Source organism: Apodemus sylvaticus, chromosome 5 (assembly GCF_947179515.1).
Source record: "Apodemus sylvaticus chromosome 5, mApoSyl1.1, whole genome shotgun sequence".
Lineage (NCBI taxonomy): Eukaryota > Metazoa > Chordata > Mammalia > Rodentia > Muridae > Apodemus > Apodemus sylvaticus.
This window is the reverse complement of record NC_067476.1, coordinates 14,619,272-14,646,589: the sequence shown is the minus strand read 5'-3', so window position 1 is coordinate 14,646,589 and position 27,318 is coordinate 14,619,272. Positions and strand designations below refer to the sequence as shown.

Here is a 27,318-nt window from a genome sequence, read left to right as displayed (position 1 = left end):
CCTCATTAGCTGATAAGGAGGCAAAGCCCCCACCCTCTGGGAGCCTCTACAGTGGCTCCAGAAGAGGGCATGGCCATGCGGGCCACCGGCGGGGCAGAGCCAAGCCATGAGTGGACATTCATCCCAAGCCAGTTCTCACAGCAAGAGTGTGTCACAATGGCGCCTTCTCCTACAGCTGAGAAAAACAAAGGCTCAGGAAGTGTGGTGATGGCCCATTCACGAAGCCCGAACTCAGGTCTCTGGTTCCCTGGGCCAGCCCTAGACAAGGTGCTGGAGCTAGCCAGAGGTCACTTCAGCAAAGGCCGAGGGCGGGGATGTCACATGCTTTGGGAAATTCTCAGACTAAGTTCTCAACCCTGTGGGCAGAGTCAGACAGCTCAAACTTGAACTCTGTGCACGGGGAACTCAGTGCTTCCTAAATAAACCCTGTGCATCACTACTTGGCTCTGCTGCTGGGACGGGAGAGTCTTCTCCATTCTGGGGGGGGGGGGGGAGTAACAGAAAGCACACTGCCTGTCTGCTTCACTGACCCTACCCTAAAAAGCACAAGGGGCAGCTCCCACACCAAGGCCTCTCCAGACCCGGCACATTCCGCCTGTGCTGAGGCTGGGCCAGGGCCAGGCTTCCCATGCCCCAGATAACCTGACGATGTAAAACTAAGCCAGCTTCTTCTCAGAGACACCTTCAGTGGGCCTAAGCCTGGAACCATTGTGGCCTTACCACAACCCAGGGCAGAGCCTTTGTGTGGAAGCCCCTTACGCCTACTACTTAATAGTAGTCAGCCTGAAACAGTAGGGCCTCTCTGGCTGAAGATCTTATTACTGGCACGAGGAAAGGCTTGCATTTCTCCCTCCCCACTTTGAAAGAGGTATCCTTCCAAGGAGCTCCAGGCCCCTCCAAACATGGTTCCCGGCCGCCCCCCACCCCTGCCCCCAGGAAGCCCACTCAGCTCTCCATCCAAAAGGTGGGGAAGCAAAACTGGGCTAGATGCAGGCTAAGCTTGAGTACCAGACGGCAAAGGCAAGTCAAGATACACTTCACCTTCGAGCTGGGTAAACTGAGGCACAATGGAATGGGATGCGGATCTGAGAAGTACGGAGGAGCTGTATATCAGACCCTCTTCTCCTAGCTCCTGGTATAATGGGAGACATTAGGGACTCCGCTTTCCCCAAGAGGAAGGACCTACAGAAGCTGGGGCAATGGGGATGGGACAGTCACGGTAGCTCCAGATAAAAGGCCATCACCCACTGACATAGGTGCCTCAAAAGCATCCGTTAGTGATGCGGTGGTAGCGAGGGACTAAGGGTCTGGGGTCAGGGTGGCGCCTACCCCTGGCTGGCCGAGTCCGGCTGCGGGAGCGGCTCCTCTGTCGCTGCAGCCGGGGCCGCCGCAGCAGCCGGTAGTAGTAGGATGGCCTCCCGGTGCTCTTCCTGGCGTTGCCGCCGGCGGACATGCTGCCGCCCGCCGGGCACCGGGTCAGGCCTGGGCGCTCACACGGGCCCCATCGGCCGCTCCGGACCGCCCGGCGGGCGCCCCGCACTCTCTCCCGCGCTCTGGTGCAGCAGCAGGCGAGACCAAGGCTGCCCTACAAAGTAGCTCCAACTCCTCCTTCTCCGCCTCCCCCGCCCCGCCCCGCCCCGAGCAGCCGGCCCCTCGGCAGGGGCCCGGGACCGGGAGGCTGGGCTGGCACCCGCCCGGAAAGTCAGTGCGGGCAAAATCCTGGCCTGGAGTCGTCGGGGCGACACGGCCCGAGAGTGCCCCTGTCCTGCCGGAAGAACCCCAATAACATCATACACCCGACAGCCATGCTTCAAACTCCACATCCAACTTGGGTTGCCCGGAGCCCAATCCCGCCACAGGTACAGTGGTGCATGCATACACACCAAGGCTAGGCATGTGAAATTAGAGTCCGAGGAAGAGGGTGACTGGACTGAAACATGGGCAGACCGGAGCGGACAGACCGCACAAGGCTCTGCAGGCACCCCTCAGTCAGGTCGAAGTCCTGCCAGTCTCTGTTGCCTACAATACTTAGCTATTCTTTACAGAGGGCAGTCTCCGACTGATAAAAAATATTACTTTTATCCCATTAGGATTATTGTGTGCCTTTCAAGCACACATAGAATACAAGGCACACCTGTGCAACCAGAGGACTTTGCCAAGCCACTTTGGCCCATCCCCCACACAAACCACCAGAGGCCCCTGAATTTTTCCTCCCCTGTAACATTTTTAGTAGCCTTAGCGAGTTTCTGAAGACAGAAAGTTTCCTTACCCTACAGTGGCAAATAGAAACTGAGGCTTGGGAAAGAAATGCCCAACTGCCTCTACTACCATACACTGAAAGACGGTCTCCAAAGTCATTCTGCAGTTCCAGACACTCCCATGGCTGCCCCCACCCCAGCACAATAGCCACAAGCCCAATCATCTCTCTTTGGTATTTGAAACAATCTTGCAGAACTCAAATCCCCAGCAGCCTCACACCCACTACCCACCCAGCTCTCATCTCTGGCCTTCTCTTAAAAGGGCCAGCAATCCGCCTGCTTTCTTCTCTTCTCCTAGGTCTCCACCCTCTACAGGGAGTCCCTGACCGTCCTGGTCCTCGGTGACCTCCCTTTCTCTCCCTTCCCCCCCCCAAAGAGACATTCAACTCATATGTTACTAAGACCACACCACTTACCAGACTTTCACCTCTTCAAGTTCAGAGGGGAAACTGAGGACCTAAAAGATGTGTGTGTGTGTGTGTGTGTATGTGAGAGAGAGAGAGAGAGAGAGAGAGAGAGAGACTTGCCTCGATCACACAAAAAGTTAAGAGCATATCATATGGTCTTGGCCAACGGCTGTTGCATGAACTCTTAAGGGAAATGGGGCAGGCTAGACACTGGAGGAACTTATGTCTCGGGTGGGGTAGGGTAGCCTAGGCAGCAATCCAGGCCAGGTTTTTCTCCTTCCAGGGGAAGCCCCCTTCCTGGCTCCTCAGTCTAGGAGGGAGGGACTCCAGGTCAGTGGAGAGGGTGGGGGGTGCTGGATCACAGCTGGAGGCCAGGCGCCATCCTGGGACATTAGAGGGGAGGGGGGAGGGCAGGTCTCCAAAGCCAGCTGCAGAAGAGTCCACTGCCTTTTAGACCTCTGGTCCCACTTCCCAGAACACAGGCTAGTCCCACAGGACGCTGGAACACAGTTGTCAGCCAGGAGACCTACTAGGATCCTACTAAAATAATCTGCACCCAGTCACCAGATTCTAGGTCCAGTTGTGGGCAGAGTCACCCTGCTAAACGGGGGTGGGGGGGGAGTGAATAATCCCCACCACCGCCTTAGTTTTAAGCCGGGTGGTGGTGGCGCACACCTGTAATCCCAGCACTCGGGAGGCAGAGGCAGGCGGATTTCTGAGTTCAAGGCCAGTCTGGTCTACAGAGTGAGTTCCAGGACAGCCAGGGCTATACAGAGAAACCCTGTCTCAAAAAAACCAAATCCAAAAAGCAAAACAAACAAAAACTAAAACTTTTTAAAAACTTCCTAGTTTTAGAAGCTGAAGCTCTCCACCTGCAAAGTCGCAGTGTCAATATCCCTGACCCACCCTGCTTCCCTTGGAGCCTGTAAGTGCTACAGTCCAGAGGCTGCAGGCCCGTGCTGACGCGTGGAGATCATGCTCTTGCCTGACCCCCAACAGCAGCCGTCATGTGTGTGGTAACCTTGGAGGAGCAGATCTAAAGTTTAGGACCCCAGGATGTACACAGCAGGATTCTAAAGGCTTAGCCTGATCTCTGCCTCTGTCTCTCAGTTTCTCCATGCCTTAGTTTCCCTGCTATAAGGAGACACTGCAAACCTCCCACTGGCTCAGAGTCCTCTGGTGAGCCACAAGCTTCCAAATCCCTGGCCTTGGGAACGGAGTAATCATTACCAACCAACGCCATGCCTGCACCTCTACAGGTCGTGGTGGGTGCTGGGGACATTTGTGCTGGGTGTTGAGAAAAAAAATGGTGGCCAGGCAGGAGTTCGGAGGCTAGGAAAAGGCCTGGCTCCCTGCCACCCCTCCTGGTCTCAACCCTGGAACCAGCAGGCAGACAAAAGCTGCTTCCTGCAGCCCAGCAGAGCATCTGGAACCAATCCTCCTCCAGAGCCTGCAGCTTCAACCTCCTCCTGTGCCAGACCGTGTGGTCTCCTCTCTGAGGAGAACAGCCCCCACAGGCAGAGACCAGACTGGGGGAAGGGTACCTGAAAACTGCCCATCTCCTTACTATGACTGTTTCCTGAGAACTCCCACTAACCAGGAGGGAAGGCCTCAGGGACTGCCTCAGGTGGCTAGATGATAGGCTTCCCAACCCCACCCCCACCCACCCCCATTCAGAAGCTTGGGTGCCTGCAGGAACTCTGCACCTGTACTGCCATCCTGGCGCACTTCCAGAGGGACTCCTGGGTGAGGAGGTGACGCACATCTCTCCATCCACTGGAGGCTGGAGCAAGACTGAAGTCTCCAGCTCCCCCAGCCAATAATGTAGGCATCCCGAAAGGTGTTCCGTGGAGTGGAGTGGGTGTGGATGGAGCCAAGAAATGAGGCCTTTCAGTGAGTGCCAGGCCGAAAGCAGGACTCCCCAAATCACATCTCACCTAGCCCTCCTGCCACCATTTCACCGTCTGTCCCTCTGTCCGTCCCTCGAGAGCCCCACCAGATGGCTCAGAGAATCAAGGCAATTGCTGCCAAGCTTGAAGATCTGAACTAGATTTCTGCAACACTCCCTCCCTCAGGAGAACCAACTCCTGCAAGTTCTCTGACTTCCACACTTGCAGTGGTATGCATGGGTAGCATGCACGCGCGCGCGCGCGCGCACACACACACACAAATGCACACCATAAATACAAATAAACGGAAGAAGAGAAAGGAGAGGAGAGCCCCCAGGCACTCCCAGAATAGCAAGTTCATCTTCACAAAGCAGCCATCCCTCTTCCCCCTTGCCAACTCCCACCTGCCTCGAAAGGCTCTTTACCACTTGCCCACTGACAGAATGGCTGCCACCAGGCTCTTAGGAAACCCTAACAGGAACAGACCGGAAGAATTCCCTTCTGGACAGAAAACCAACAGAAAATCACACCCCACCCACGAGGAAAAAAGGACGACGACTTTAGAGCTGGGCTAAAAGGCCAAGCAAGCTGCACACCAGGCCAGGGCCAGGTCTGAAGAGGAGCCAGTCCCATGAAGTCCTGGGTCTTCCTAGGACTTTAAGATTGGAGGCTAGAGGGGGCAAGGCAACACATGACCAAAATCACCACCAAAAAGCTTAACAAAGCCAATGGAATGCAAGGACAAGTCACTGGGTGCGTCAGTTGAACACTCGCAGAAGGACTTAGCTTACATCCGGGGATCACTTTGCAAAGAGGGAAATCCGGCTGCAGAGGAGGTGGTATTGGAGCTGGAGAGCTCTGTCCAGCCACCAAGAGCACCCACGGATCCAGAGGACCCACCAGACACCTCATATGACCACCTATAACTCCAGTTCCAGCTGACCTTCCTTGACTCCCTCGGGCACCGGGCATGCAAGTGATGCACAGACATGTATGCATGCACCCCACCACACGTGGAGGGGAGACCATCAACTGCAGGGTCACAGCCTGACTTAGGGCCTGCCAGAAGATGGAGGTTGGATTTCATGCAAACTGTGGTAGCTGACCCACCTTAGCGTCCACAGCAGACCCTGAGCTCAGTGTCCCTCTCGCACTCAATCATTTGGTTTCCGGGTGACCCTGGCAGTCAGGTGGTTCACTGGTTTTCCAAAACAATGTTGGAGACAAGAGAGAGTAAGTTCCTTAAGATCCCACAGCTTGCAGCAGGATCTGAACCCAGGGGACTGAATGTTGCAATGGCCTTAAGGCTGAATAAGACTTAATGTGCATGAGGCCACGCAACAGCCCAGGTCGTTCCTTCAGAGCTAGCATTTTCCAGGGACAGAAGACTGGACATAGAGGAAGTGAGTTTCTCACAGCGCCCATACAATGGTGTCTGGAAAGCTCAGACCTGTCAGGTTTCCTGTCTACACCAGGGTAGGCAGCCTTGACCATGGGAAGTCCCCAGGCAGGCAGCCCTGCATACATCAGTCTCCTAAGCCAGGGTCCACCTCTAACTCTTCAGAGCCCTAGGCCGAGTCTGGAGGAGGTGCCTGAGCACTCACATTAAGGTCACAACCTCCACCTCAGGATGCTGTCTGTCTAACAGGCAATGACGGCTTGGCTTCCTGCATCCACTGTTTATTCAGGACTGAGGCTGGCCCAGGAACAAGAACTCTACTGGGGACGTGGTGGGGAGGCAGAGCCTGGTCCCATCCACACACAGGAAGGCCCAGACCATCCACCGCAGGAGGTTCTGCTTGAGCACCCTGAGCACCACTGTGTCCTCCAACTTCTCTCCCAAAGCACACCCACAGATTGAATGGCATCCTTTCTAGGAAATGGCAGACGCGGAGCAGGTCAGGTCCCAGGATGGAACGGCCCTTGCCCTCCCCATACAGGAAGAACAAGGGGCCAGTCAGGCCCGGACTTTTGAACTCACACAGACAGCTTGCCTCAGGAATATGAATGCCTTTCAAACAACTTGCCCAACACTGATCAGGGTGCGGTTCTAGAAGAGGCCCTAGGTCTAACCAGAGCAAACAGACAGGGCGTATGGCCTCTGTCACTATCCCTGAACCTCATGGAAATGACCATAGCTAGGGTGAGTCCATGCCCCTGAGGTTTTATAGGTATCTAAAAACATTCTCCTGGCTCTAAACCACTTCCTAAACACCTGCTCTCCATCCCTGCCTGTTCCTGTCAGCAGCCCATTGTAAGCCTATCATAAGGTGCAGAAGATAACTAACTGGAGAGTGACTGGACCTGGAAGCCGAGGCTCCCAAAGGAAGGCTCTGTTTAACCTATGGACACCCAAATCCGGCACCCAATCCCCAGTCACTTCGGGATATCTGCCCTCAGTTCTCCCACACAGTAGCAGGCTTCAGTCTGAGCGGAGGAAATGACCTGCTCACATTGGGGGAGCTCCCCCCAACCCCCTCAGCTACCCAGGCTGCTCTTCATTCTCTGGCAGAACCAGAATGCTAGCAAGTGATGCTGGGCTCCCACTTCAGAAGCACCCCAAAGCTCAGGCTTCGGTCCCACGGCCCAAGAGAGGCTGAGAGCCATTCTCTACCAAAAGCTCTGGCCCTCACTGTCCCCTAATCCTTGAAGCCTGTGCTTCCTGTCAGCCCAGATGGCCAGGCCTGGAGCTACCTCCTCTCTGCCTTGCCTTGACCCAAAAGAAAACCTGCCAAGCTCCAGGTAGGCCCCAATTCAACCTCCATGCGCTCTCCTTTCAGCCCCACAGCGCTCATGCTCCAGGACTCCAGCTTCTTCCTCTGGGCCCTGTCCAGGGATGGATGTAGACCACCAGGCCGCCAGAGGAGGCGCCACATGGTCTCCTTGAGGTCAGAGCACCTCCACCTTCCTCAGGCACGCCTGCTTGATCATCTGTGAACTCTGGTAGGACTGGCACCAGGGCTGGGTTCCCAAGGAAGGGGCCTCACTGCATCCCTGCAAAACCCAGGGCAGGGAACAGCTGAGCCGGCCCAGTGGTTGGCTCTGAGGTAGCCCAGGTGGGAGATGCAAGGGCAAGGGCTTCGGAATAAGGGGTCAGCTGCTCCAGGCTGCTAGTAAGGGAGCCACTGCTGGTGGTGGGAGCTGGGGGCAGTTCTTCATCTTTCTGGACTTCCTAGGAGAGTCACAGAGGACAGTGGGCCACACATTTATCTGTAGACTCCTCCAGCTCAGATCCCAGCTCCAGAGCAGACTCAAGTTTGGGAGAGGTGCTGGCAGCTCTGGAAAGAAGTAGAGAAACCCATCCAACTCAAAGTTGGAGCAAAGAGAACGGAGATGAGTAGAAATCCTGGAAGACTGTGGGGAGGAGGCGTCACATGCACTAAGCTAGCAGAGTGTATCCTGAGAGGAGGAAATAGCATACGGAAGGGCCAGGAGGAGGAGCCTGTGAATCATCAATAGGGATTGTGTGCAGACTGAGTCTGGAGCAAAGGATGAGGTGGGGACTGGAGGCAGACCTGCATATGTGAAGGAGTGATCAAGAGGGGAGACAGGGAGATGCAAATTAGGGTGGAGCCAGGCTGCACCCCCTGGGTCCAGGTATTACCTGCAGCCTTGAGGCTTAGTTCTGTCACTCCATGGCTGGGTTCCTATAAATAAATTACGGGCCCTCTCTGGTCCTCCTCTGCAATTATGAAAGGCCTGAAGATATACATTCAGGAATACATTCCAGGGTCCAGCATCACTGAATCACAGGGGATTTGGTTCCAAGAACTCCATTTGTTTTTTTGGCAGCGGGAGGGAGGCAAGTGAGGGGCTAGCCCATGCTATGCCTAAGAGCTCTATGAATGAGCAAGAACTCCAGCCCACTATTCATTCACCCACCCCCACCCTAAAATTCTAGGCTGTCTCGCTATGCAGCACAAGCTAGCCGCAAACTTACAATCCCCCCTGCCTCAGCCTCCTGAGCAGTTAAGATCTCATAGGTATGCACCGCCGGCCATGTCTCTTTTGGATCACCGGCCAGCTCAACTCAGTCCACTCCCGGCACACGCTGGTCCCCCCAGCTCCTGCTCTGCCTCAGCCAGCTGCCCCAGCTCAGGCCGGCCTGCCCCAGTCACCCGGGATGCATGCCTCTGCTTGTTCATGCTCTCCAACTTTCCGGGCCTCCTGAAACCCTCTTATCTGTGTATTTGGGCAGTTCCTAATTGCTTCCCTCCAAACTTTAATAAGGGCCGTGGCCTGGTTAGTCCCATTTCTCAGCCAGGTCCCAGTGCAGACAGTGCTCAGTGTCTGATTGAGTGTGGCAAGGGAAGGAAGCCGGCATTCTCAAAGGCAGCTGCAGGCCCGGGGCGAGTGACTTGCCTCTCTTCTCAGGACCTGGGCTTTCTTCCAGGTGACATGTGGCTGGCCCGCTGAAGGCTTAAGTTCCCATGGCAGCCTGGGGTTGGTCAGGCCAGGGTACATTCCTGACTCTGTAAGACTGATTGGAAGTCAGCAGTGAGTGAGTGAGTGAGTGAGTGAGTGAGTGAGTGAGTGAGCGAGTGAGTGACTGAGTGCCTTTCCTTTGGTGTTTGTCTTTGATCAAATCTCCAGGTCACAGCTCTTGCTTCCTTGTGGGTCCGGCTACACTTTAAGGGCTTGTGAACAATGAGTGTCTGTGTTCAGTCTGAGGGAAGTAGGTAGGAGCCACTGAAGGTGTTGAAGCAAGGGCCAGCGTCACAGGAACCACGACTGTTTCCTGGGGACGCCCCTGAGCTCACAGCTGGCAGAGTGAGACCGTGAGGGAGCTAAACAGAAGCTTCTTGCCTCCTTCACCCCCAAGTCCCCCTGAGAGGGAGGACAATGGAGGCTGCCCCCACCCTGAGAACAGCGGTTTTTTGCCTGGAAGTTCTACCGGGGGAGGGGAAGGGCGGGCCCTCCAGTTTTAGTGGCTGCTCAAACAGGAAGAAGCTCAAAGTCTGGGGCCAAGGGAAACAAGTTCAGGGTCACCCTGGAAACCAGCGAGCCCATGGCTGAGCCTTGCACGTTCCCCAGATGAATGTCTTCTGGTGACTGATGCTGGGCACACAGGAACATGAAGAGAGCATGGCTCAGGACCACCCACAAGGCGTGGGAGAAGGGGAAACTCGCCCAACCACTTCTGCCATACCTTCAGAGTCAAGGAACTCACTACCCATTATCCCAGCGAAGCTGTGTTCCACATCTGGAAGCTGAAAAAGGCCTTGGGGGACCCTATGGCCACCCCACCCTCCAGCCAGGGCACAGGACTGGGGACACCCCCCCCCAGCGTCCTCCCTATGCCCAGCATCAGGGCACTGCTGCAGGCTCCACAAGGACCAGCCAGTGGTAGAGACAGGCAGACGGTTAGGCTCCCAACCCACCATCAGGTCCCTATTGACTATAAGGCTGAGGCAGGGGGCTGACCTCTGGCTAGCCTTCTCTAAAAGCCCAGAAGACAAAGGTCAGAGCCTTGATGCAGCCTTGGTGCCGCTGAGTCCCTTTGTACCCTGTACCAGGGACATCCTGGGTCACAGACGCCTCAGCACGGTCCCTTAAACACCTTGGGCCCTTCCCCTTCCTCGGGAAGCTGGAAGGTAATGTCAGAGCACTCTGGAGCTGCTCCCTCTGACCTCAGTTTTGTGAGTGCTCCTCTGGGATCATTTATATTGGTTCTATGCATATACGGTCTCCCTCTTCCCCACAGCCTGCGAGCCTTTTCAAGGTCCAGCCAGGCCAGCAATTACTCAGCAGCCAGGAACATAGGCAGTGTGCTTGAGGATGGCCTAGGGGAGAGAGTTAGATTGCAGGTACCCAGGCCTACCTCAGAGTCAGCTCTAGCCAGTCTAGGGAAGGGTCCAGGAATATGATTGATTTTCCCCCTTTTAGACAAGATCTCATTCTGCAGAATAAGAACTTCCTGAGACTCCTGGAGACCCCACCCTCACTGCTCAGGCACAGAGAGTACAGACACAAGCCCCCAAGCTGGGTTGGGGACCACCCAGGGTCCTAGACTCTCCAGCAACAGGAGATGGGCTCGTGGAAGATTCTGAAGTCACACCTGTTGCCGTCTAAGATCTGCCTGAAACTCCCAGCAGAAATGAATTTACAGCGTTTTCTGTACCTCAGCACCAGTGTGGCCAAGCAGGGAAGGTTTCTAAGCCTCACAACACTGAAGGGCCAAGGGAAGCTTACAACAGTTTGTAGGGTTCCTCACTGATTCCCCAGGCTCCCCAAAAGTGGTCTGGAGTGAGGGGCCCAGTGGGTCAGCTCAGGCCGGGAAGCACCCTGACTGGCCTGGCCCACTTTGTCCTGGTCTCTGTGTTCCCTGACTTGACCGGGTCCTGGGCTGATTAAAATATCCCCTTACAGCTCCGATGGGCATGGTGTTCCCTTACAAGACTAGGAGGAACACAGTCTCATCCGAGACAGCACCGCCAAGCTTGGTCACGTGCTCTGGTCACCTTTCCCCCCCCTCCCCCCCCCCAGCTGAACACAACTGGCCCGAGGGAGGTCAAGCTTGCCAGGAGAAACCAAGGCCCAGCGGGGGTGCCATGAGCAGGGTCACACAGTCCACACCTACAAACCCAGTACAGCACTCACTCCCTGCCAGGCCGCATTGATTCAGTGAGCTCTTTAAGGCTCTTTGGAGTGGACACAGGACTCTCAGTCATAGGCAGAGTGCTGGTAAGTGACAGAAACTCAGTTTCTACAGCCTGTCTCCCGCTAGAGCCCCTGTTGCCCAGATAACTCTTGTCCTTTGTCCCCAGATTACTAAGCGGCTGACTGACTACCAAGGACTGCTTGCAGATCCATGTCTTTCAGCACCAAGGCTGAGGGTGTCCAGGTTGGGCCTAGCCAGTGGTCACTGGGTGTCACCACAGCCAACGTCACCCTCTCACCTCCCCACAGCATTCTGTCCTTCCAGCTGTCCCAGCCACCATCAGTCAGTCTCCTGCAGTCTCCTGCAGTCTCCCTGTGACTACAACAAGGTTCCTAGATTTGACTCTTGCAATCCTGACTGGCTCTGTCCATTAACCTCTCCATCCTCGGAGAAATCACCCGGGGCCATGGTGGCACCACATCTTGCTCTGGAGACTGCCACAGCCTCAGTTGTTTCCCCCCCACACACAAGCTACCCTCTCCCATCTAGAGTCTATTCTGCATTCAGCAAGCAGAGTGGACAAGGCTAGAACCCTCTTGCCAACCCCAGGCCTGCTGGGGTGTCTTTTCTGACATACCTCTCTCAAGCAGCCTGACTGATCCCCACCCGCCCAGCCTTTCCACAAAAGCCTCTCCTTCCTTTGCCAGCTCCGTACCAGCCTCTTCTCCCAGGCACACCCACTTCCTCGTGCGCTGTGCAGTGAGACTCACCCACATCTGTCTCTGCTGCACATCTGTGCTCTCCTTGAGGGTCAGGTCCCTGCCTGCCTGGCTCACACTGCCATCCTCAGGCCCCAGTGACGAAAGTCACATGACTGATGTCAATTGGGAGGTGAGTGGGCCTACTCAGTACAGTGTGCACATATCTGTGTGCTTTGGAACCCCTCAGACCTCAGACTGCACCCCCCAACCCTGGGCATCATGAACCCCCAAGCGCTCAGCAAAGCCAGGCCAGAGCCTCTGCACCACCCACCACAGCTCAGAAATTATCCGTTTCCTCCTCTCCATGATTCATAACCCATCAAATACACTTCCCCATTATCTTTCACAAGAGTGCCGCCTTTCTGCCATTTAATAATGCATTTGGCTCGCTGCTTCTCTCCAGGAGAAATCGAACGCTTGGCTCCCATCCCACACAGGCCAGGAGACATGTGTCATTCAGGGGATCATTTTAGACCTAAACCTTGAGCCCCTCATTTGGCCTCCCTGGGCAGGGCCCCACTGCTCTTGCCTTCGCCTATCTGCTGAGAAGTCCTGGTGCCCACCGGTCTCTCAAGGCTTGCTCTGAGGCAGGAGTCAGACTCTGTTTCTCCCTGCACCCAGCCTGACTTAGGCCAAGGCAGAGCTCTGGGTTCAGCTGCGGCAGAGACATAAGGCATTGGAGGCAGTGTCCAAATGTACGGTCTCATTTCAATTTCACAAAAACCTTTAGGAGCCAAAGGGCCAATTGTAACCAATCTACAACAGGGAAATGAGGCCCCGGAGACAGACAGCTTCCCTGAGGGTGTACTGCAAGCAGATGGTGGCTTCCTGAGGATGGGGGTGGAGGCATACTGAAGGAGGGAAGAGATCTGGAAGCAGCCGGGAACACAGGCCTCCAAGCTGAGCAGTGCAGGCAGAGAGAGCCCAAAGAATAAGGGCTGGCGACCGAGCTGCAAGCTCACCTTCTGTGTTATGTGGGGTAAGTCCCCTGACTCACTGGCTGGCCTCCCAACTCTGCTCCACAGCCAGGCTTCCTCCCAGGACTAACCACCACGTGACTACATGAGGCAACACGTGGGAAGCTGCCTTGTAAACTGTCCAGTCCCAGGTCACGTCATTTTTGCATGTCAGAACGGCAGACTCAAGACAGGATTATGCAAAACCTGCAGGAAAGCCCTGGGCTCTCCAGGTGACATATGACTCAACCGCTCAGGCCCAAGCAGAAGATAAGGCCCCCTCCTCAGACCACAAGCAACCTTCCTCACAGGACACCAACCCCCTGCTCTGCACAGGTTCCCGCCCGCCCCCCTGCCAGTCACTGGGTCTGATCCCCTCCCCCTCCTGCTCTGTAAAGTTTCTGCTTCTACTTTATAGTTTCCGTGGCAACCACCTCTCATTTTTATTGTCTTCCTCTCCTCTGACACTTTGACATCTTGGGCTCAAGGGAGAAGAGGAGAGAGAGGGGCAGGCGGTCTAGACAAGAGAAGAAACACGGGAAGATGTAGGGCTGGGGGTGACCTCTGACCTGAGGGTCCTTGAGAGGATTCTCATGGAGCCTGTATTGGGCAGTGTATCTGAGGCCCTGTGGGTATCCCCACTGGCTTCCCACTAGTGTGTCTTCACCCACGGACACCCTGCCCTCTCTACTCAGGACACCTTCCCTTCCCCAAGGCCAGACTCCAAAGACCGTCCCCCCCTAATTCACTATTACGCCAGCATCCTTGGAGTGCCTGCTCCTCACCATCCGACCTCTGTCAGCCTCCCTGCCACAGGCGAGGCTAACAGTTCCTCCCTCCATCCTACATCTCCCGAGGTCTTCAGGAGCCAGCACACGGCGGGTCCTCAGAGGCCTGAGGATTCCCATCTCGGTTCATCCACTCCAGCCTTGAGCCTCCCTGCATTGCTTGTAGAACGCAGCATCCCTGGTGATAAACCAAGGCTGAATCTGGACCCACTTCCTCAAAGGCTGTGGGAGGCCGAAGTGAGTTCATAAGGCTGAAGGAGCCTGGCATGATGTCTAGGCCAGTGTGGGAGCTGGTATTATTTTTAGGCGCTGAGTCAGGGCCATCTAGTGAACAGCCCAGAGGCCTCCCTGACCCACACTCTCTCCATGGCTCTCTCTCTCCACCTGCTGATCTCCTGAGGCACCGATGCCAGCCTGCAGCCAGCTCTACAGCAAGGCCTGCTTGTCTCCGGCCCTGCACGCAGCCCCCTCTCCCGGCCTGCTCCCACACAGGCACGTGACTGCACTTACGCACACCCACACATTTATGCATGGATACACACCCGTGCGGCCTAGCATCCATACTCACTTGCATACACACGAGTGTGCATCCACATGCACACATAGTGACTCACGTGCCAGAACTCCACGGCTTCACCAGAGCCCGATGGGAAGCTCTCTTGGGAAGGACAGCACTCTGAGGCTCCCATAAACACAGCAGAGAGCAGCCCAGGCATAGGGCAAGCATGCTGACAGAAGCTTCTCTAAAGCTGAAGCACTGGGATCCTTCCCCCGGGGTCTCCCGCACCCCACATCCACTGATGCAGGCCCTCCCTCCTTCCCCATGGGGCTGACCATGAGTCCCAGCCTCACGGCCAGCCCAGACCTGCACATTATGCTTTCCAAATGGCGCACCTGCCTAGGCTTGAGCTAGGACAGGTGTGGCTGGTGACAATGCACCGAGGTTACACAAGGCCACAGTATCTCAACGTGGGGTTCCTATGCCGAAGGAATGCGCCCCCAAAGACCTACAGTGTCAGGCATTAGCAGGCCCAGAGAGAAGGGCAAAACCTCAACGTGAGACCCAATGAAGTCTAGTCAGTAGGTCTTTTAGCACCTACCCTGAGGCGTGTATGTGTGTGTGTATGTGTGTGTGTGTGTGGCGGGGGAGGGGAACAATCCCAGGAACTGGTACTTAAAAACCCAGGCAAGTTCTAACATGGTCTGGGAAGGGAGATTCTGTGTCCCCCAAGAGGGCTCCAATATAGTCCTTGTCCCTAGAAATCTGACAGTTTAGTGGCATATGAGGATTCCCACAGGTGCAGGCAGACAGGGACAAAGGCTGAGGAAACAGAAAAGCAGAAAGAAATAACTAACAATAAGGGATCGATAGCTGGGGTTTGGGGAGCAGAGGTGGTAACCCAGGAAGGCTTCCCAGAGGAGGTAAGATGTGGGCTACCTGGCTAGGATTCTGACAGGCAGTGGGTGTGGGATATAAGGTAAGCATACTGAGATTTTTATGTAGCCCAAGCTAGCTTTAAATCCATTATGTAGCTGAGGATATCCTTGAGCCTTTGAATACTGGGATTACAGGTATACGCCACTAAGCCTGATTTTCTACAGTGCTGGATAGATCTCGGAGCCCCATGCACACTAGGCAAGCGCAGATGAGCCGCGTTGCCTGCCCCGCCAGGGCTGAGCTCAGCAGAAACCCGCAAGTAGCTGTCCCCTTCTAGACTGCACTGAGGATTCGGGTTCAAGGGGGCTCGCCCGGTCTCATTTGCTGCATCAGGACACAGGGGTGCTAGCTGTTCCAGAAGGTCCCGAGGCTGCCTCTGCCACAGGAAGGAGTGTCTTTGAATTACCTGTACAACCTATTCCAGTATTTCACACCACGCCGTGGTCAGCCAGGAAGTTCTTCCCCCTATCTAACCTACATCTCTCTTGCTGAAATGTACACCCGCCTTGCTGTGGAGACAGGAATAACAAAGGCCAGAAGCTGAAATGCCTCGCTGGGCAGTTAGACAGCAAGGAAGGGGGTGAGGGAGTCAATGGGCAGAGACACAACCCCTGGCGCTGAGGAGAATGGACAAGGCCCTCTTTGTGTGCATGATTAATTTATAGGCCTGGGGAGGGCCACGGGAACGTCCTGCGCTGGGCCTCAGAGGCTTTCCTGACCCAATTTAGAAGCCGTGTTTATTGTGCTGCTCATGTCAAACCTTCCCGGAGAGGTCTCTATTCCCAACGTGCTCATGAATTTTCCGGGGGTTTAATCGTGCACAATCTGAGAACGATTTATTAAGAAGATTAAAGCCCCCAAATATGCTTGTGCATGGTCCACGAAACATGGCAAATTGATCGTCCACCATGGGCAGATGTCCCCTGGCAGAAAGATCCCTCGGCAGAGTGAATGTGGACGGCTACAAGCAGGGAGGAGGGAGAGGTGTGGAGTGTGGGGCCCCGAGCCAGAGTCAGGCCAACCGCGTGGGAAAGGACTGCGGGCCGAGGACGGAGCTCACTTGGTACAGGGCTTGCCTGATGTGCATGCGACCCTGGTCCCATCCCCAGCACCTGATAAACCAGAGTCATTTTTGGCCACACAGAGAGTTTGAGGGCAACCTGGGCTACATGAGACCCTAGCTCAAAAAACCAAACCAAAACAAAAGAACCCCAGAAGAACAGAGTGTGAGCAGTGCATGGAGCCACACCCTGAATTTAAAGACTGTCCATCACTCACAGCCAGTGTGCCCAGTATTCCTCCTCTGTGACGTCCCCTGGCCCACTCACAGTAGGTCAGGGATCTAATCCCTCCTCCTTGCAGTTCCTAATGCCCCATCAGAGTCCCCTGACCCAGAGCCTCCTGGAGAAGACCAGGCTAGGCCCCCTACCAGGACAGGGACTTTTCATCTCCACCCATCCTAGGATGCAGCAGCCTGGGCCGCACTACTGCAAAGCTCAGTAGAGAACGGGAAGGAGAGGCGAGGTCCCAGCTGGGGAGTCCTTGGAGGCTCTGGGAAGAAGGCAGCTGAAAACCTGATCTCAGATACCAAGCGCACAGGCCGAAGCCTCGGTGTTGTCTGGTATTTCAGGCCTGGCCTCTCCTGACCCTCGTCCCATCTGGGATGCCACCAGGGACCTGTTTATCTCAGATAATGACTGAGCTAAGCTGTGGGGAACCTGAGCATCCTCTGAGCTCTAGTGCCCGTCTCTGCTCACACACACAGTCCTACAGGTCACATGCTGTTTCCAAGTCAACCCTCCCATGCATACCTGATATACCTGAGCTGGGGAGCAAAACATGGTAGCGCTGGGGTTCAGACCCAAAGCCTACCCCAGTACCTCTCACCTTAGTCCTTAACTAGGACAGCTTTGTTCCCATGAGGACTCTTAGTGGGCTCAGATCCACCCCCAAATCTCTCAGCTAGCCTCCAGCCTCAGTCTCTCTTGTTGTCCTTCAAGATCAACCATCAGGTGTGACCTTGAAACAAAAAGCCTGGTCCCCAGACTGTCAGCACAGATCCAAGCTTTGCTATGTGGCTTTTGGGCTCCACCTGGGCCCTTTCCCCCCTGTGCTTTCTCTATGGCTTTCTCTGGTGCCACCTGCTTTCTGGGATCTAGTTCCTTTGTTAAGTATGCTTACCACCCCCATGTTTCTCATTTCCAAATCCTCAAGACCCAAATCCAATGCCATCTCCACAAAGTTTATGTGGTGCCTACTGTGGTCTACCTGACAATGAGACATAGTCATAGCCTAAAGATAAGGGAGACCAGGGAAGCCTGTGCCAGCCCTGTGGACACAGAGAGAGTATTTGGTCTTTATCCCTATAGTGGGCCACTTTAGCCTCTGATAAAGCCTAAGGACCTCTTTATAGAAAATCTATTTAAATGTATAACTAGTAGGGACTGGGGCTGTGGGGTGGTTCAGCACATACAAATATTTGCAAATATTTGCAAGACCGAGGTCTTAGTCCTGGTGCCCAGGACCATTTGAACAGGGTGCAGTAATGCAGGCACAAGCTTCTGTAATCCCAGTGCCTCTATGAAGAGATGGACAAGAGGTGGAGAATGCCCAGAAGCCCCGTGCCTACTAACCTGCTGTGAAGAGACCCTGAAACTTGTTCATCAAGTTAGATAAGGAAGAGGGGAGGACCACACCCAAAGGTATCCTCTGCTCCCCACACATGGGCGGGGACACGTGGGTACCCAAACCACCCTGGCATAAACAAACACAACTAAGCACATATTCACACCACACACACACACACACACACACACACACACACACACACACACGGCGCTGAATGTGTGTATCTAACACTGTACTCTCTAACACTGTAGTGATGTGTGCCTTTGATTTGTGTCAGAAACCCCAAGACCTAGAGCTAATAACGGCTGTCATCTTCTGAGGTGTGATGAGCAAAACCAGTATCATTTCAAGGTATCCACAGCTACCCTACTACACAACACAGAAGCCGCGATTTCTTATAAAATCACTGCATGGGGAATGCTAGGGCGGCTTATCGCCTACGACGATAATTGAAGGGATTGCGATGTGTAATTGTAATGAGAGGTTAGGGGAGTGAAGGCGGGGAGGGAATTCTTTCTCATGCTCCAGGGCTTAGTGTTCAGGAATCCATGCAGAGACTCCCTGGGACCCAGGACTCTGGATATGAGCCCTGAGGTGGCATGTGGAATGGACTTATCCTGGACCAGATTCTGGCTGTGTGACCTGAAGTCTCTGTCTCTACTACCACAGTGCCAGCACCAAGGACCCTGTGCCTCTGCTCATGGGTATGGCTGCGGGCTTGGCCCAGGATGAGCAAAACCATCCCTCAGAGAAGCTTTGCCTGGACAGCCCCTGCCACTCCTCAGGGAACTTGTTTTATGTCCCAAACAAGCAAGGCTGACAGGGGATAAATTGCCAAGGAAGGATGGAGTGGGTTCTGACTGTCTGTGCGGCGCCCGCCCAGCCGTCCCTCTGTACCCAGTGCTGTCTGCTCTGTGGAGAGAGGAACGCACCATCAATTATCCAGGGAGAGAGGGCGCCATAAGGACTCGCCCAGACACTGCACGGGGAGCGTGTCCTTGGCTCCTGGGTATCAGGCTCTCCTCCTCTTTGATGCCAGCAGGTCACCTTCCAGCCTGGCCCGTATCTCTAAGCGAATGTTATTTACAGTCCGCTTCCCCCAGGGAAGGGACACACACACCCCTTTCCCCTCACCAGACACACCTCGAGCCTGATCTGAACCCCATGAGTTGAACTAGAACTGTATCTCCGGCTTCACCGAGACCCCAACGCCCACTCCGGCCACCTCAGGCTCAGTTAGGCTGCCTTCACAACACCTCCACGAAAACTGCCCAATGTAAATCTGTCTCAAGCAACCCTCCTAGCAGCCCTAAGGAGGATACACTACAGTGACTACATTTTTAAGAAATAGGACTAGAGATGTTATGTGACTGGCCCAATGCAGCACAGCTGACCTGTGACAGAGTCAATCCCAGTAGGTCTGGCTTCAGACCTCTCCAGTAGCAGCTTCCAGCTTCCCCTGCAACCACAGGCAGCCGGAGTGTCCGGAGAAAGTGTGCTGGTCCTTCCACCCAGTTCTGCCAAGGGTCTCCTCAGAACCTAGAAACCTGGGTCTTCATACTTATACTCCCCTCGACCCCATTCCTGCCTGCTCCAGAACACGCCACTGCTCTTTACCCCCCCCCCCCCACTTAACCTCAGCAGATGTCAGGGCAGACACCAGCACTCCAAACTTTACCTCATCATCTCCCTTCTTACCCACAGCCAGACCACCTAGAGGTGTTCTTTCCAGCCAAGGGATGTTCTTGCTGGCAAGTGAATGGGTGACTCTATAGCTAATATCAGCTTTGAAATTGTTGAGAGGGGCGCCACTTGAACAGCACCCACCCTGAAATCAAGTGGACCTAGAAACGGCATTGCAAATGCTGCCAGCACCAGGGACAGCCCCAATCTAGAGTCTCAACCTGGCTGGGGCTCCCTTGTAATCACACAGGGCTCAAAAAGAGCCCAGAAAGGCCAGGCTCGAGGCCAGAAAAAAGGTCCAGAGGGTAAAGCACTTGCTGCCAAGTCTGACAACCTGAGTTTGATCCCCAGAACCTACATAGCAGAGGGAAAGAACCAATCCTTGTTAAGTTGTTCTGACCTCCCCTGCATGCCGAGGCATACATACATACATGCACGCACACAAAATGGTTTTTGGGGGGTTTTTTTGTTTTTTTTGTTTTGTTTTGTTTTGTTTTTAAGTTAATAGCACGGGAATAGGCCCAAGTTCAAGCTGCAGGAGCAACTTCTACTCCAGACACATGGCAGGGTTAAGATCAAGGCCATTCCTGGTGACTTCCCGGCGGCAGCGGCCACTCTCCTAGCAACACACTTCTTCCAGACAGTGGGGCACCGATACTTGAGTCTGATGAAACCTGGAAGGAGGATCCCTGAGATGCTAGGAGGCAGATCAAACTCAGGCTGCCAATGCTCTAGGCCACAGACACAGAGAGGGAGAATTCCATGCCTGAACTAGGAAGAAGTCTCCAAACATCTTACTGAGGAGAAGGTACAGCCTGCAGGAAGATTATTATCCAGCAGAAACCTGAACAGAATCATAGCCATCTCATGGCTTTATACGTCTGGGAAACTGTGAGACCACATGGAGAGAACTTCTCAATCGCCTCTCATGGGATGGCTTCTGCCTCCAGGCTCCGCCCAAGCCCTGTCTAGCCCGGACCAGCTGGACCCTCCTGCACAATTCAGAGGGGCGAGAGCAGCTTCGGCTTCTGTGGAGGGCAAACGGGTGAGACACTGAAAACGGCAGAAGAAGATATAGTAAGATGCATAAGATGTGTTATTCGGAGAACTGGACACATGGTGCACGTCTGTGACCCCAACACTCCCGAGGCTAGGTAGGGTAGGAGGTTCATTGTTAATTAGTAGTCTGAGGTCAGTCCGGACTACACGGTGAGACCCTGCCTCAAAAACATTGAAGGGGAGAGAAGAAAAGAGTCAATGTAAAATTCGTAAATTCTCTTTTACATGCTATCCCTAGGGTGAACTCTCACAACCCTATGTAGATGTGTTAAGGATGCCTGTGAGGTCCTCCGTATGGTAGCAGGGAAAAACAGTGACTGGTACTCAGGTCGCTAATATTAGAGCCATTCTTAAGGAGAGGACACTGAGCCCTAAGTAAGGGCACACGGGGTCACGCACACCCCAAGGTCAAACGCACACTGTACTTCAGGGAATGTGGCATACATGCCCACCTGGCTGGACAGGGCTCACCATAGGACTTGGTTTCCATTTTCTAAGTTTCCCCAGTTCTGGGAATTAAGTGCCAGGCTCTGTGCCTGCTAGGCGAGTGCTTTCCCTGCCACTGCCTACACCCCCCACCCCCGGCCTCAGCCTGTAATGTTCAATTTCTATATAAGAAACCAGCCTTCGATGGGGGCGCCAACGGTGGCGGAGGCTGTGCATGGGAGGTATAGGGAAGAGAGATCTCCATACTCTGCTCGGTTTTCTTGGGAACCTAAAATTGTTGTCAAAGTAAAATCTATTAAAAGGGGAAAAAAAACCTGAAAATCTTTAGAAATTAAAAACACAGGGCACCACTCTCCCCAAAGCCAGGGCTGCCGGATTGAGCTCCAGGGGTGGAGATTTAGCATTCTTTGAAAAGCCCCAAATTCCAGTCTGATTCCAGCTTGGAGAGGAACAGGAAATTAGAACCTTATCCCAAAGCTGGAACTGGGGTCCCACTGAGGTCTCCTTGGAAAGATGTGTTTAGCGTGTTTCCAATTTGTCCAACCAGAACGCCTCACACCTTCACATGAAACTGTTCCGGTGTCATTCCCTCCAAAGCCCACTCTGTTCAGAAGCCCTGTGCCGTGAAGCACAGACTGCCTGAGGCAGTGTGCATCCTGCTCAGGGATCTCGCTGTAGCCTCTGGAACTGGCCAGCACCTGGCACAAGGCAGGGGCACACAGATCCAATGGATACCCTTCCATGCACAGTCGTATCTCTCAAAGCCACTGAGCCCGTCTAGACATCTCCCTGGGGCCGCTCCTCTGGCCTTGAGTTAGAGTGCCCATGCTCATGGTTACAGCTCCTGAGCCTACACCCTGAGGTGGGCCACCAGCCTCATAGCCCACCCGGCTCAGAAGCAAGAAAGCACAGATGAGCCAGGAAGGGAAGAACAGAATCACACGAAGTATGAGCCCTGCCCAGCGGACTTAGCCCTTGATGGCCATCCGATGGGCTACAAATCCCATTTAAAAGAAGTTGCCAGATTTGAGTGTTATGATCTCCTTATTGCTGTCAGGTAGATAACTAATACTCCCTGAAGATTAAGCAGCAGGGTCGTACGGTGGTGACACATGCAGTGATCCAGTATTTGGAAGGGTGTGGCTGGATTCTGAGCTGGATGCAAACCTCGATGACACTCCAGAAACCCTGCCTCAAAAATAAAGACTGGTTAAGAGCTCTTCCAGAGGTCCTGAGTTCAATTCCCAGCAACCACATGGTGGCTCACAACCATCTGTAATGGGATATGATGCCCTCTTCTGGTGTGTCTGGAGCTAGCTACGGTGTACTAATATACATAAATAAAATCTTGAAAGAGAGAGAGAGGGTAAGGGGAGGGGAGGGGAGGGGCAGGAGGCAGACAGAGACAGACAGACAGATAACAGGAAAGATGGCTCAGGGCTCAGTGGTTAAGACCACTGGCTGCTCTACAAATACAGGTTCAGGTACCAGCTCCCGGCATTTGTTAAATTCAGTTCCAGAGGATCTGACGCTTCCCTCCTCTGGCCTCTTCAGGAATCAGGTACACACATGCTATACAGACACATATGACGGCAAAGCATCTATACTCATACAATTTTTAAAAATTCTTTTCAAGATAGGGTTTCTCTGGGTAGTCTTGGCTGTCCTAGAACTTGCTCTGTAAACCAGGCCTGCCTCTCCCTCCCCAGTGCTAGGATTAAAGGCATGCACCACCAGTCATCCAGCTTTTTAAAAGATAAATAAAAATAAACAGAGCTGGGTGTGCAGCTCAGTGACAGAAACACTTGCCCAGCACGGTTGAAACCTTGGGTTCCACTCCCAAAGTGCAAGCGGAGAGAACAAGTGAACACTACACAGGCCCCATGATACACGGCTACATCACGCCTGACTTAGCCCAGACCCTGGCCAATGATAGCTCCTGCTCAGAATCCTGAGCAGACACCATTTAATTTGTGTGTACTAGCAGGGTAGGGAGGTGCCTCTGGCTTGACAATCAGGAGTTGGCCTTGGGCATGCCCAGCCATTACCATCTGCAAAATAGGGTTGAAAACTGCTAGCCACCCACCTAGCAAAGACCACACAAAGCTCAAGTGAGACAGACAGGCCCCAGGCAGCAAAGCCTTTTCTGAGGCAGCTTCTTTATGTAGCCCTGGAACTCGAAATGTAGACCAAGATGGTCTCGAACTGGGATTAAAAGCATATGCCACTTAAAACAGCCTCAGTCCCCCAAGATAGACATTCATGCCTAGGGCAGGGTGGTCAGAGCCACTGACACTCTCCAGGTTTAGAGATTCCAAGTTCTGTGTCCTGAGGACCCCTCCCTCCTGACCTGGTCATCTTAGCCAAGGGGCTAGCCTTTCTGAAGGTGAATTCACCTGACAGATGTTTACTAAGAACCTTGGGCAAGTAGAAAGCCAGGTAGAGAAGGACTCTCAAGAGTTTCCATCGCAGTGGGAAACACATAAACAAACCTTCAGAAATCAGAAAGGAATGATGTTTTCAGAACAGTGAAGTTCACTAAAAGAGCCCGGTGTGCGTCATGAAACTCTGAGCTACATGGTGGTGGGGTGGCCAGCTGAGCCTATCCCCCACCCTGACTCTCTGCTCCTTTCCTTAAGGGGAGGAAAATGTTTTAAAGTAATAAATGGGTTTCTTACCATCCTGTGTTCATACAAATGAAAGCTCACTTTGGACTTGAATCAGGAAAAGTAGCTAAACCTGAAGTTATATCTGCAAGTAGAAACGGCGTGCATGATATAGTGTAGTGGATATATATATATTTGCAAGGGGATTTGGTTTACTGTTTTGTAAATAAAGGAAAGATCTCTAGGCAAATATGTACAAATATAGACATGTGTATGTGTGTGTATATATGTGTGTGTGCAAGGTACAAGGAAAAATCAGTTTCATGCAGAGACTAAACGGAGAAGGGTCACTGTCTTTTACATTTATTTTATTCCTTTGCCTTCTTTCTGTTTTACAGCCTGGGTTTCTGTTGCCTGGGCTGGCTTCCAACTCACGACTCTCCTGCGTTAGCCTCCCAAATACTGGGGTCGCAGGTGTGTACCTGGCTGGGTTGGTCTTTTTGGCACATGGTCAGGGAGCCTCCCCAAGGGAATATTCAAGGTACAAATGCTACCGGACATAAAGTGCAGGGCAGGGATCCAGGGGATGGGGTTCAGAAAGGAGACAAGCTGGACACGACATAATCCAGTTTACCGAGTCCACAACCAGGCCTTGATGAAGCAAGGAGGTTCTCGCCCCACGTAAGCCTCTCAGAGTCGCAGTCAGTGGGGGCCCTGTCCCTGGGAAGGCAATTATCCTCTCACTACCCCCTCACAGCCAGGGACTGTCACTCTCCCAGTCCTATCTGGCCCATGCTTGCTGGGAAATCTCTCCTCTGGGGTCAGGTGACCATTTGGTGTCCCTCCTGGGGGTAGAGCTGGGGAACAGTGGTGTTTTTAAGCCATTAACAACTGACAGCTGGTAACTATTGCTTGTCTGCTTCTGTTTTCCTTTCCTTTCCATTACTTAATGTATCTAACAGCCCTGGCCCTGAGAAGGGGAACTATCACCTCCCAGCAGAGAAGTAATTTGGGGGATCAGGCCCCTACTGTATGCAGAACTGGGCCTTGAGTGACAGGGCTCAGACCATCTGACAACACTCACATGGCCTTCCACATGTGAACCTGGAAATGCAGAGCTTAGCCCTGGATCAGGTGGTAGGGGCCAACAACCGTCTGCTCCAAGCCCCACCGCCATCGCCACCACCACCATCTCGCCATCGCCACCGCCATTGTGGAGGTCCCTATCCTGTGCCTAGCAGGTGGCCCTCCTTATCAGGCCAGGCACTACGCAGGCAGGGTCAACTTCATGGATCAAACTATAAATCATACAGTCTATAATGGGAAATACTCCCAGGAGCCAAGCAGGGAGTAAGAAACATGATCAGCCACGCTCTTCTGGCTGCAGGCAGGGGCTAGACTGAGAAGCCCCGTGTTCCTGCTGCCCCTCACCCCGCCCCTGCTGGCTTTGGGATGGCTGAAGGTAGGTAGCTTTCCAGGCAACAGAACTCTGAAACCGTGTGTGTGTGTGGGGGGGGGGGGTACTCAACGTCCTGGGACCACAGAAGAAGCTGAGGATGGGAGTCTCCTAGTGGAACTCAGATCACCTGAACATTGACTGAGTGGTAGGGACTACAACCAGTGAACACAGGGTGTCCTCTCTAAGTGACCCCCACAAGATTTGCAAAGTTCCCTTGGATCTGTTGAGGGAGATGGGGAATTGGCAACCTGAGAGGAGGCTGGGGCTGAGCTATCCCCCAGCGGCTACTGAGGGCAGGCTCAGAGATGCAGGAGAGGCTGCCCAAGGGAAAGTGGCTGTTTTGCAGGAGAGGAAGGAGGGGAGGAAGGAGGGAGACTCCCTGGCTGAGGTGGGGCAGGAGGGGAGGAGAACCTGCAGACTGGGAGCTGTCCAGAAGAGAGGAAGCTTCCCAGTTGGCCATGAAGTTAGTGCCACCTTTTACTGTCTGGACTCCAGAGGGATCCGCACAAGGGAATTAGAAGCCAGAGTGGGAGGAGTCTGGGTTCAGAGACTCTGGCACCCCAGGCATGAACAGACCTCCCAGATGAAGGCCAGAAGATAAGAAGAGGGCACCAGAGTAGGGCCCTCAGCGTCAGGAGATAAGAGCATCGGGAGATACAGGCATCTGAGAGGGTAATGGGAGCAGTGAATGGCTCAGAAAGCAAGAACCCCCCACCCCCCACCCCCCACCCGGAGGCGGGTACTCAGCCTGCAGAGGCTGCCTGGCAAAAATGGCAGACACCACAGTGTTAGTAAAGGCCTGAGACATATCAGCCAGCTACTGATGCCTCCAAAAAGCCAAGAGACTGCTACTGCCATGCCATCTTGCAGATAGGCAAGTCAGCAAAGAGCATCAAACTCAGTTGAGCCCACAGACCCATTCAAACACCTTAGAGTGGAGCTGGGGGTGGGGTGGGGTGGCCAGGGTTTGCTAACTGGTCTGTTAAGTCTCCCAGGGGGCAGAGGTGACCAGGCAGAGACACAGCAAGGCCTCCAGCTGGGCAGGGTAGGAGGGAGAGGAGTCTGGCCTGGGGTTCAGCAGCTTCCTCCAGCAGCTGTTCCGGGTAGCCGGGGCAGGAGTCTGCCATCCGAGCAGAAGGGTCTGGAAGGCTGGGGCGGGGTGGAGCCGTGAAGGACCTTTAGTTTTTGTTCAAAACAATGACCACCCAAAGGATTTGATGCCTACGATTTTTGACTGTGCTAAATTTAGCACACAGGGTGGGGCAGGCACAGTCTGTACAGCCCTGCTAACTCTGAGTTCACACTCTGGCCCCTTGTTTGGCTCCTTCTGTCTACACTCCTACAGAAAACAGGGGCCTGCCTCTTAGGGGCCTTGTCATGGGAGAAAATCAAATTACTCCAAACCCACAAAGGTTTAGAGGTCAATAAGATAGCCATTCATTATCCTATTAGGACTTCACACCTAAGCCAGAAAAGCGCTTAATTCAAAGAATTTAGTCGCTATTTCAGAAACCAAGGATGAGCTACTGGAGCTCATAAAGGCATGACCAGGACTGTGCCACAGGCTACCCAAATGTAAAGATGGGCCAATTCTCAGCAAACCCCTGCTAAGGGGGGAGGAGAGAGAGAGAGAGAGAGAGAGAGAGAGAGACCAACAAAGTTCTGCCTCAGTTTCTCTCAAAAGCATGGCCTTGTGCAATCCAGTGGGAAAGTCCGTAGATCTGAGCCACAACAGCACCCAGCATATAGTAGACATTCAATGGACACAAGCTGGCGGTGTCATCCCAGACAGCACCTCAGTCCTGTCACAGCCTGAGGACTCAGAGGTATCCCTGGCATCCTCAGAATGACAGGGCCACTCCTGATGGCCACCCACCATCAGTCAGCACTGCGGGTCATTTCTCTCTGTTTACAGACAGAGCCCACTGTATAAGCCCTGATGGGATACAGCTCACTATACAAACTGAGCTGGCCTCTAACTTGCAGTGAACCTCCTGCCTCTGCCTCCCAAGTGCCAGGAATATGGGCATGCACCATCATGACAAGCAGAGTATTTCCTGAATCTGGGGGATGATAGGATTTGGTCAGTGGGCTTCCAAGCACCAATGGTTAGAATAAGAATCTTTCAACATTATTTAGTTTTGACTCAACTGTTTTGAGTCCTTACAAGCAGCTCCCCACCCCTGGTGCTGGGGTGGAGCCCAGGGCCTCTGGCATGCTGTTAGTAAACACGTTTCCCCACTGAGCTGCATTCCTCCGCCCGCTTAAAAGCACTTGTACAACAGCACGGTTCAGACAGGACTCACCTGGATGTACCCACAGCTTGTGCTCCACCTCC

At 53.8% G+C, this 27,318-nt stretch overlaps 1 protein-coding gene across 6 annotated transcripts in view; it reads right to left on the bottom strand.

Annotated features, from left to right (window-relative positions):
- Window positions 1-27,318, bottom strand: part of Dab2ip (DAB2 interacting protein) — a 145,041-nt gene that overhangs the window by 103,407 nt on the left and 14,316 nt on the right. For 2 of the 6 annotated variants that reach the window (XM_052182344.1, XM_052182345.1), the window contains exon 1: window positions 1,330-1,578. The exons of 2 other annotated variants lie outside the window; for them this stretch is intronic. In XM_052182344.1, the coding sequence (XP_052038304.1) occupies window positions 1,330-1,453 (124 nt within the window). In that variant the 5' untranslated portion in view covers window positions 1,454-1,578. Of the gene's footprint in view, window positions 1-1,329; window positions 1,579-27,318 lie in introns of those variants that run through there. 2 more of the 6 variants (XM_052182341.1, XM_052182343.1) reach the window with 1 other exon arrangement.